The 11,404-nt window shown below is 35.6% G+C and overlaps 1 protein-coding gene across 8 annotated transcripts in view; it reads left to right on the top strand.

Moving 5' to 3' along the window:
- Positions 1–11,354, top strand: part of LOC117242349 (cytospin-A) — a 28,868-nt gene extending 17,514 nt beyond the window's left edge. For 5 of the 8 annotated variants that reach the window (XM_033508924.1, XM_033508925.1, XM_033508918.1 and 2 more), the window contains 10 exons: positions 1,455–1,797; positions 4,217–4,582; positions 4,657–4,869; positions 4,946–5,401; positions 5,760–6,195; positions 6,467–8,278; positions 8,778–8,972; positions 9,053–9,226; positions 9,414–9,799; positions 10,114–11,354. In XM_033508924.1, the coding sequence (XP_033364815.1) occupies positions 1,455–1,797; positions 4,217–4,582; positions 4,657–4,869; positions 4,946–5,401; positions 5,760–6,195; positions 6,467–8,278; positions 8,778–8,972; positions 9,053–9,226; positions 9,414–9,799; positions 10,114–10,203 (4,471 nt within the window). In that variant the 3' untranslated portion in view covers positions 10,204–11,354. Of the gene's footprint in view, positions 1–1,454; positions 1,798–3,585; positions 3,729–4,216; positions 4,583–4,656; positions 4,870–4,945; positions 5,402–5,759; positions 6,196–6,466; positions 8,279–8,777; positions 8,973–9,052; positions 9,227–9,413; positions 9,800–10,113 lie in introns of those variants that run through there. The other 3 variants (XM_033508919.1, XM_033508923.1, XM_033508926.1) reach the window with 3 other exon arrangements.
- Positions 11,355–11,404: the final 50 nt, after the last annotated feature.

The following is an 11,404-nucleotide window of genomic DNA, read 5'->3' on the forward strand; positions in this document are numbered from 1 at the left end:
GATAAACATCATGATGTCCTTGCGATAGCCTGATAACGATTCGTCATAAACAGAAAAATGAGAATAATCGCTCTTTACATAAAGAGCATATTTTGCGTGTATCGAAAGTGGATCCTGAAAAGGATCAGCAGCATCATCGTTTGCTACAGTAACTTCTAAGTATATATTCGACGCCTAGACGCGTTCTCAAGCCCTTCGTCCAGCAAAATGGTCGGGGCCCGTGGTGGGGTAGACCATTCTGGAGGGGACACAAGTCGAGACTCGTATTCAGTGCTCGATGCACCGCTGTAGAGAGTGTGTTGTTTTTCTGTGTTCTTCAAAGAAAAGTTCTTCAAATCATACAAAAAAGCATTATATCATCGATAGTACAAATAAGCTTCAGTTTCGAATTTCAAATTTTTTATCCAAAAACTAACGAATATACCATAATACATATAGAATTATCAATAATTGGAATTTCGCAAGTGGTTTTAAACTACCGACGTGTTGAAGTTCAAACTTTGAACGAAGCTTGGACGTTCGGTTTCATCGGAGATTCGTTTGGAAGGTTCCTATCTGGCGAATTCAACGTTCAAGAATGCAAGCGTATCTTCCGAACAAACATAGAGAAGAAATACACTCGCGCCACGGAGGTCGGCCGGTCGATGCAACAAGTGGTCGCCGTCGGAGGCTAAGATCCAGTCGAATCCTCCGTACGTGCTCGGCTGGAATTCGTAAACGCTCGTGAGAGACAAATAGGCCTCGAAAAGTGGCTCGAGGTCGTCGCATCTCGTATACGAATTTTCAAATTCCTTTTCGGGATCGTGTCACACGCTGTTGCTAAACGATCTCGTCTTTCCCTCGTCGTGTAACCTTAACTTCAAGTGACATCGTTCAGGGATCGAGAAAGCTCGTTTGGTGAAAAAAGAAGTCGAGGAAACTTTTCCCTGTGTATACTAGTTATACTTGAAATCCGATGTTGTTAATTCGACGACGTGAAAGTGGCACGTTTTCCTTACAAAGCATTCTGTAGAATTTCACCGTAAACCTTAGTATAGATACATCTATGCTAAAAAAATTTCTTTCATTAGGCTATTGTGTATAACGTAAAAACATTGATTATAGGGAATCTAGATTATCTCTAATATGTATATTTGTTGCCAATGAAGTTTGTCCTTGTGAGGTGGATAGATCCTCGAGATGGAATTCTTATCGATTAGGATCGTGTTACCTGTAAAATGGAATGCAATGGAGACTTTAAATAAGTCTTGTAGGAGTATAAATAATTTTGTTCAATGATCTTACCTAACGTAATCGATTTGTAAGGTGAATAATAATTATAAATTGAACATTATGATAATGTCGTTAGCTGGACGATGAAAGGATAATAAATGTTCGTGTTTTCGGGAATGATGGTTTTGGAATTTCGGTTAAGTGTCCAGTGAAGTGTGAAGAGCGACCATGATGAAGTTCAGATCGCTGTTTCGCAGAGGCCAGCAACAACCGCCGACGCAGTCGCAGCAGCAACAACAGCAACAGATCCCGCTGCGTCAGGCGCCAAGTGCCTCCTCGCTTGAGGCGAAGAACGAAAACCCATCGGTAGGCAACTGGGGCTCCCTCGGTAAAGAAGGAGCCAAAGGGAACGCTAAGGGTAGCTTCAATCCAAAGGGACCCGGCAAGGGGTCCAGGATGCAGGAGCTGGAGCGTGAGATCGAGGTGTTGCGCAAGGACCACGCACGACTCGAGTCGAATCTACGTGAGGCATCTTGCGATGCTCAGCATCTTCACGAACTACGCGCTGAACTCACCTCTCTCAAGGTAATTTTCCCATTTTAATCTTAACTTCCTAATGAGTATAAGATAGCCCTAAGAATTTGGTGTACTGGTTAAAGACAGGGAATGTCTATTCTGTATTGGAACAAAACACAGGTAAAAGTAATTAATTAATATTTTATTAATCATTCTTTTGTACGATATCTAAGTAAAATATAATTTCATTTTATGTGTGAAAAATACAGTTCAATTTATTGAATGTTGTTTCTTTCCTAGTGGACTAAAATATTAAAACTTAATTTTCTCGATAAAGCTATTTTGTGACATTCTTTGTTTTTCCCTTTACTCTTTATATCTACATTAGATTAATATCTATTTGGGTCATTTAAAAAGTTTGTAGCATTTTTATTATGAATTTCTATCAAATTATGAAACGTTTCAACAAAGGAGAATTGGATATTAAAATAAATTAAAAAAATTTATCGAAAATTCGCCAATAAGACAGGTTTCTTTTTCCCAGTGAAAAGATACTGTTGTATCTTATATGTCCAACAAATTTTGAAGTGTAGCTGGAATGTTCATCTCTATCTGAGTTAATTACCAAACATAGTATTTTCATCATTATTTACAGTAGTCATTGCAAAATTTATTCGAAAATGGAAAAGACGATCAATTCTTCGAGAAAGAAGTTGTGAAGTTATAAATGGTAAAAATTCGAATTATATATAAATTTTTCTTAACTTTCGCTACAGATTTTCTAAACAATCTAATACATATCCGTTTAGAAATATCTATCAGCTAATAGCAGTTTTAACAAACTATAAATGAGCGTTGAACTTACGATATGTTGAACAAACATCTATTTCCAGTAATTAACAAGACACACGTTTTATTTAAAGTCAGTTTTGAAAATGGTGGAAATATCAATTTTTCAAACTTACATTAGAACAAAATTGATAGATAAAAATTTGTATGCCGCAAGGGAAAGATTCGTGTATATGTTTATTGTGTTATTTGCTTTCATTTCGGTCTCTCTCTATCTCCTCTCTTTTCGTTGTTCTACTCACGTGTAGATCTACTTCTCCCACTTAAATCCCCATTCTCGTCTAACATCATTGACCTTACAAGGAAAACAAACACAGGAGATCGTCTTCGAGGGCGGTTTCTACGAGATGGAGCAGGTTATTTACCGACATTAACAACGATTCAAGGTGAACGTGGGTGATCCTTTTTTTACCCTTTAGCCGTGCTTACTGGTATCATGAAAAGCGGATGTTATGCAATCACTCAGTATAATCTTATAATTTAAGAACAGTCTTAAGACTGAAATAATTAAACACGCTTGTTCACTTATTAGATTCATTATTCAATATTACACAATATTTGATTATTGAGTGAATAATCTATAAAAATACAATCTGCAATCCATGAAAGTGATCGTTGATCTCTTTTTTGTAAATATAGTTGATGATTACTTATCATAGAGGGTAAGGATTATTTTTCCCAACAATTTTTCAGATTCACTTAATTACAAATAGTCTATCAAAAACATTATCATTTATAAAAATGATTTATGATCCTCTTTTATAAATCTAGGTGGTAATTACATACTTACCAAAAAAGGTTAGGATTATTTTTCCCGCTAATTAAGGTTTTGTGAAAGCATTAGAAAACTGTAAAAAACAAAAGATTCAATTTTATTATAAATGAATTTAATAAAATAAAGACACTGAAAACTAAAGCATCCATTAACCATACTTATAAAAAATGATAGAAAAAATTGATCTTCCTAAAATAAATAAATATTCTGTTTCGTATTGAAATTTTGTTTTTTTCATGAAGGGGTTGAAACATTATCCCGCGTATTTAAAGGATAGCTAGAGGGCGTAGGAAGAGGGATGTTTACGGAGGAAGGAAACTTGTGAAGTGAAACGACCGCGAACGCTATGAAAAAACGTTGTTTCTCCACGTCTACGGTAAACGACAAGGAGCAACTTCCTTTATAAATTGTTTACACTTCCTCAAAGAGTCATAAATAGGCAACCATCACTGGTTTAGAAAGTTGCGAGATGTTTGGTTGAATTTCGTAGACCTAACCTAAAATGTTGACACTTATTTGCCGCATAATCAAGAGATCGAAGAAAATAAGAATTGTCCGCTTCGAATTAGAAACTTAGATTTCTTAACATTGTCATAGCAGATATATCGTACGATTAAGCATATTACGTTTCATCATACTAGTCAGCCCAAGTAATTAGAATACTATCGGTTACCATATTCTCGTTTATGTAAGCGTTTGGCATCGTGTTTTTAATATAAATAAAACGGCAAAGAAAAAGAGAAAAATTGACAAAATATGTTATAACAACGTAATAATATGATTCGTATATTTATATACTTGCTTGAAGTAAGTGTATTTGAAAATTTGTAATGAATAATAGGGTTCGCTCTTTTTTAATTGTAGGAACAGCATAGTTTGGAGTTAGACCGCCTTACAGAAGAGAACGAAGCTCTTCGTGCAAGACTCAGAGACGTTGCACATTCTCCCTTGTCAGATTCAGAGAAGCAACAGTTACTTCTGGATGCCTCAAGATTACACAATTCTGCACCAGCATCAATAGCAATCCCCCAAGATGAAGGATCCACACCGATCACCATATCCCAAGATAGTGCTCAGTGTACCACCCCAGATTGGGACAAGCATTCTTCTAGTTCTGTATCAGAGGTTTCTGTCGCATGTTTGCAAGATAGAATTCTGCAAATGGAAGAAACGCATTATTCAACAAATGAAGAGTTACAGGCAACAATACAAGAATTAAGCGATCTACAAGTATGTGCAATTAGCAGCCAAAAACTTTATAGAACAACATAAGATAGTAATTATAATATTCCTCTTATTCATAGGCACAGCTTACAGAACTACAAGCTGACAATGAAAGATTAACAGAAGAGAAAGATGTGCTGTTGGAATCTCTCTGTAGACAAACAGAGAAACTCGAAGACTCCCGTTCCAAGGTTGACACGTTACAAGGTCTATTGTTAAGGGAGGAGCAACCACAGGAATCTTCCAAAGGGTATAATACAGAACGGGAACAGAAATTAGTAGACCTTCTAAAAGTAAATACACTTAGTTTTAAACCATCAAATTATAACAAATTGTATTAAATTAATTAATTAAATTAACTAATTATAGAGTGCTCAAGAAGAACGAGAATCATTGCTACAGAAACAAGAGGAACTAACATCTGAAGTGAAGAGCCTTCGAGCAGCTGCAGAGGTCAGTGCTGCGGAAACAGAGCGATTAACAAAATGTGTACACCTTTTGGAATCCTCGGTGGAGACGGCGAGTATCGAACGGAAGCAACTGGACATGGAACTAGCAGAAGCTAGGCAAGAGGGTGCAAATCGGAATATAGAAATCAGTAGGTTAGCCACGCTCTTGGAAAATGCTCGAGCGAAAATCGAGGAATTAGAACAATCGAGGCAAGTGGAAAACAAAAGCGAGGCAGATGAACTTTTGGATGCTGCTAGAAGAGAGAAAGACACTTTGGAAACGCAAGCGGCTGCCCTGCAAGAGCAGTTGGCGCGTTCGCATTGCGATCATGACCGTCTTAGGGATCAATACTCACAGCTTCAAGAAGAATACAAAGTATGCTCACTATGGCGGAAAAAATTAACATATAGAGCTGCAACATATGCAGCATTTTAATGAGAATACTTTTATTTATAACTTTATAAAAAGAATTCTTGTGAGAAAATTACAGCATTTCATGATGTAGATGTAATGGTTGGAAAAATTTATTCTCGCAACCACTTTCTTTTTATAAGATTTCAAAGTCTTCTGTATCCTTTTTTAGGGGAATCATATATGTTTTTACATATCAGTCATATATGTTTCTTTATTTTCTACATCAGGATTATTTATATTCTATATTAAATAAAATACGTATTCTCGTTTAAATGCCGCATTCTGTATAAGGGCAAAGAATTAATTAAATATTTTATAGGTAGCGCGTAATAATGCCAAGTCAGCAATAGATGACCTGGAATACAGGTTGAACCAGTTGAAGGACGAAAGGTTATCTGTGAGTGCAGAACTACAACTCGTGAGAGATTCTCTTGCGGAGTTGCAGGCACAATGTCAAAGGCATCTGGAAGATAAAAGAGAGTTAAAGGCCGCATTGAACGAGGCTCAAAGAACGGAACGCGAAGCTCAAACGCGTCAGTATGAATTAGAGCGAGCATTGTCTGAAGAACGTAAGTTGAGGCAAGAACAGGCTACCGAGTGGGAACAGTTTCAAACGGACCTCCTGATGACCGTTCGCGTGGCGAACGATTTTAAAACGGAGGCTCAGAGTGAGCTGGAGCGAGTTATGATGGAGAATAAAGCACAAAGGGATAAACTGAGAGCATTAGAAGCTCAGCTCGATAAACTGAATAAAGGTAAGTGAACTACCTTTGGAATCTCTTATTTTAGATACATTTTGCTGTTATCAAACACGGAAAGAGAACAATCATATTTAATGTAACATTGATTATGATGATACAATAGGGAGACAAAGTTCAATCAGTGTATTAGGACAGATGATTGATATTTAATGTTAGATACTTTTACAAGATACTTTCTAACGAACGATCAAGGAACAGAAGTACAGTGATTAATACAATGCATGTTATCTTTTTTTTTTTTTTTTCAATTTCATTCGGATGTCAGGCAGCACTGCAGTTCCTCAATGTAAAAGTTTTGGTAGCACTGCTGGAAATTCTCGCAAGCCGGCTAACAATATCTTAAAACGCGGTCGTACCATTATAAAGAGGCGGCATGAGTGCAGAAAGGGCTCTTTAAAACCCAATCTTTTTAAAAAAACGTCTGAGTTGGATCCAAATGAAAAAGAGGATTTGCAAATTGATGACTTGAAAGAGTTAAATTCAGTAATTCATCAGGAAGATATTGAATTCGACGATAGTAGCGAAATTTTATATTCCAAGGATCCTATTAAACTAAATGACAAATTAATTTCTGGAGAAGAAATTGAGATTTGTCCTTCCTTCGAATCAAAAGATAATTTACTGGAGCTTGTTGATGATTTTGAAAAACAACCTTTGATAGAATTAGATTCCAATAACGAGGCTTCAAATATCGAGGCTTCTAACTTTAAAAGAACAAAATCAAAGAAGTTTCTCAAGGCCTCTGAAGATTATCAAAAACTTCATGTATCAAGTATATCAGAGGAAAATGAAATTGCAAAATCATCCTTATTGAAGAACATAAAGGGCATTCAAAATGCCGGAACAGATTCGTACGGTATTCAAATTTCTAATAGTCGATTTTTCGTTCCTAAAAATTACGTGTATTCCGGATTGGAAAATGCAATGGATGACTTAAAGTTTGAGGTAGATCCGGAAATGAGGAAAGTGTTGCAAGAAAGCACTCAAACAAGCAATGACTCGATAAATACAGATAATTCTGAAGTAACCAGCAACCAAGAATCTCAACACACAAACGAGTTTAAAATGAAAGATATATTTTTGTCCGATACAAGGGATAAAGAAAATTCTTTACTTTCGCAGTTCGGAACTTCGAAATTTAACGAATCGGAGGAAGAGTCTAAGAGCGATTTCTCTTCAAACAAAAAGCCTAGGTTATTTCTGAAGAAAAGCGAATCCAGATCTGGTAGTGAAATTGTGGACTCTCTTTTAGACAGTACTCGCAAGCAAGATGTCTTCAATTCTACTTTAGAAAATCGAACCTTTTCTACATCCCTAGACAATCTAAATTTACGAACTTACTCTGCTGATCATTTGGATAATAGTAATATCAGGAAGATAAGACAAAAGGAAGATTTGATTCCTCTTAATGGTTACATTGACAAAAGTGCAATACGTTACAGAGACACCAATGATTTAATATCTGTAAGACCAAAAAGTTTCCCATTTGAACCTTACTTACCCCAAAAATCAGAAGATTTGGTTCTTGCAAATATTAAAAAAAGGAAAGATAAAGAAAGAGAAGAATATAGTACATATTCTATTCTTTCTTCGCTGGAAAATTTACCTAGATCTGCTTTAGATCCTCCATTGGCACCATTCTCCTCTCGACTCGCACCAAAAGAACATCTAATATCGTTTTCAAAAGAAACTACCAAAGCATTAGATTCTACTTCAACACAAAAGACTACTAGTCGAGCTTTGGGGTTCAACAATGAATTAAGGGAGATTGGAAAGAATCTAACTCTTTGCGAAGCAAATAGATTGAAACGCATGAAATTCTTAAACATGAACTTGTTTCAATCTGAACCAACTATAGAGTCTCAGACAAATAGTTTGGTAATTACGGATGAAAAGAAGATACAAAATGAGAGCTTAAGCTCAACCTCGGAATTAAAAATAGGTCAGAATAGTAGCGATTCAATGTTCAAGGATAAATCTCTGATAGGGAGGACTTCGTCTTTAAGAGAGAAGTTTGAGACGATCATTGAGGATGTGGAACTGAGACCAGGCCGACAAATAGGTACAATACGCGACCGTAAGTCGCAAAAAAGTAGTGTGGAAACGTGATTGCTTGTATTTGCAGAGTTCAAACCCTCGTTATCTGTCCTGGATATTTATTCTAGCAAACAGATGTGTTTAAACACTTGTAATACACCCTTTCTCGTTGCTAGTCTCAAATGTACTTTTTCTAGCTCCCCCCTCCCCCAATCTCTCACCTTTCACTATTGTTTGGATTAATCAATATATCTCTAATTTATGTTCTCTAGTTTTTTTGTCTGTGACCTGAAATTTTGCTTTTATGTTTTTCGTCCCTCATCAAACTATTTATGTATCATTCAACACAAAGTAAATGTAAATATACTTGTGGCCTTAGAACTACGAGTCGAAAAAAGTGATTGGTTTTTTCTAGATATTTCTTTCTTGTCATTCTTGTGCTTTCCTATTACATGTAAACATAGCGCTTATTGCTTTTTTTTTGTTACGCGATTTTGCTTCAAGTACAATTGTAGTACAGTTTTTCTCTGATCTTTCAGCTAACCAGAAAGTGATTCAACAACCCCAACAAAGGCCAGCAAGCACACCGACGGAAACTCAACACTGTGTGTTGACAAGCGTTCAACAGGAGATTGCCGCACGTCGGAAAGCTAATATTTCTCGTCAGGATTCAAGGCTATCTGTGAAATGTTTAATAGAAAGTATTGAGAATGCTACAAAACAAGCAAAAGCAGGTATGAAACACATAATAGATGAATTTTTCTAACCACCCAATATATCTCCATATGACTCTAATATAATAATTTGTACATAGGCCCTGGAAGTCGTAGCAGTTCTACGTCCTCGCTTAATTCCATTGGAACAAATGATATAATGACATTAAAAGCCCCACTTCGTGATCAGCAGCAGATCAATAATTTAATCTGCACAACGAACTCAACAAATAATAATAAAACCCAAACCGCAATTACTAGAAAACCACTGTCAGGTAATTTTCTTTTTAAACATTATGTTATCACTATGCTAATACATGTAATTTATTTTCAAATGTTATTTTCAAAAGTTTTGAAACAAGATTATTCATAAAATCCTCTGAATCATACACTGTTGCTTTCTAAAGCCAATGTTCTGCAAAAGCATTTGAATGTTATAGAACTTTTCAATGATTAATACAGAAACAAAGTCAACAGTGCCTGTAGTGTTGAGTCCTGGCGAACTGCTAGATTCTGCTGCACTGAACGCGAAGGCAATCGACTTTGTACGTCGCAACAGCGTAACGGACTTATCAGAGCGCAAAGATCCTCTCTGTGGATTGATAAAAAACGGAGGCTCGAAACGAAACGCATTGCTCAAATGGTGCCAGAACAAGACTATGGGCTACCGGAATATTGATATCACGAATTTTAGTAGTTCGTGGAACGACGGTTTGGCTCTTTGCGCCATCCTCCATTCCTATCTCCCACACAAGGTACCATACGATACGTTGACACCAGTGGAAAAGAGAAGAAACTTTTCTATTGCTTTCTCCGCTGCGGAAAGCGTTGGGATATCTACTACGTTGGTAAGTTATAAATCGTGTGATTGTTATGTACATTACTATCCATAAGTAGTTGGACACTTGGTGGGTATTTTTGTTGTATTTTCAAAATTATGATTAGATTGCGAGTATATTTAAATAGAAAATTTAGCTATTAAGTATTATAACAGATATTATACTTTCTATATGTTAAATATATATTTTTTCACACCATATGCATTCTATGCATTTTTGCACTTTCAAATTACCCATAAATGCATAAAAATTCACACTCTGGTTATGGGTGGTAGTGTACCTTTTAGTAAAAAGACTTTACTAAGAAGTTACTTAATTCATAGAACATAGGGGAAATGTGTCAATTGGAGCGACCTGACTGGCAACAAGTTATGACATATGTGACCAGTATTTACAAGCATTTTGAAACCTAATTTTCGGTTCGGTGTCTCCTGTCATCAAGACGGTTCTTCCTCTCATTGAGAATTCACCGTTGGACCGAGAACGAATCAAGAACAAGGATCATCTAGTCATCTAAAAAACAAATTTTCTATAGGGACAAAAATCTTTCCAAGAACTTTTTTCTTTTTTGGATTTCCAAGAATCGCTGGATTATAGCACTGCCTACGTCTAATGCCTGTGTATGATCGCGAGAGTGTGGATTTCAATGGGACATATAAATCTGACACCAAATGGAATTGCTTTTTACTATGAGACTGAATGTTTTTAATATACATGCATATATTATATATATATGTTAAGAACCGGAGACAAAGAAATAGAGGCAGGGATTTATAAAGAAAAACAGGAAGTAACTAGAGAGAGACATGCTTCTGTAAAAGAGAGAAAAAAATGAATATAGAAAAATGCAAGCTTTATCGAGTCTTCTTGTGCGTGAATATGTATCATATATATGTTTCAGTGCCTCCATTGCAAAGCCAATACATTAATTCCATTACATGCAAGAGGGTTTTTTCTACCTATCGTAAGTCTTGCATTTTTTTTGTAACTGACACAAGTGTCGAGGTAAATATTTCCGTTCCTCTCATACTGTGAGTATTTTTCTACTTGTATTATTTTTCGAGAAACTTTTGTAAAGTTTTAAGAACGAATGTACAGAATGAAGCGCCTTAATTTAAAAAAGAGAAAACCTAATTTATTGTATTAGTCACGTTTTTTAGTATATATATATATATTATAATATTATACGAAAGCCGAGCAGCAAATTTATTAGAGAGACGAGAAAGCATCGTTTAAGTTCTACTTTCTGAGTGTAGTAAAGAACGAACGAAAATATTCATGAAGATTAAGTTCTCTGTGATATAGCGAAATAGCCCCGAAACAGAGATAGAAACGTTATCGTTATTGCTCTTATTATTATTATTATCATTATTATTATTACTATTATTATTACTACTACTACTATTACTACTACTACTACTACTACTGCTGCTGCTACTGCTACTATTATTATTATTAATACTATTGCTACTATTAATATCATCCTCATCGTCATTGTTGTACCATTGTAGACAATATGCTGTCTGACATAAAACAATAAACTTGCCTAATGACTATTTAAAAATTGGGAGTTATTATATCTTATCGTATAACAGGAAGTTGGTAAATGCACAA

This window comes from Bombus vosnesenskii, unplaced genomic scaffold, assembly GCF_011952255.1.
Source record: "Bombus vosnesenskii isolate JDL3184/JDL3185 unplaced genomic scaffold, Bvos_JDL3184-5_v1.1 scf7180000016274, whole genome shotgun sequence".
In the NCBI taxonomy this organism is placed as follows: domain Eukaryota; kingdom Metazoa; phylum Arthropoda; class Insecta; order Hymenoptera; family Apidae; genus Bombus; species Bombus vosnesenskii.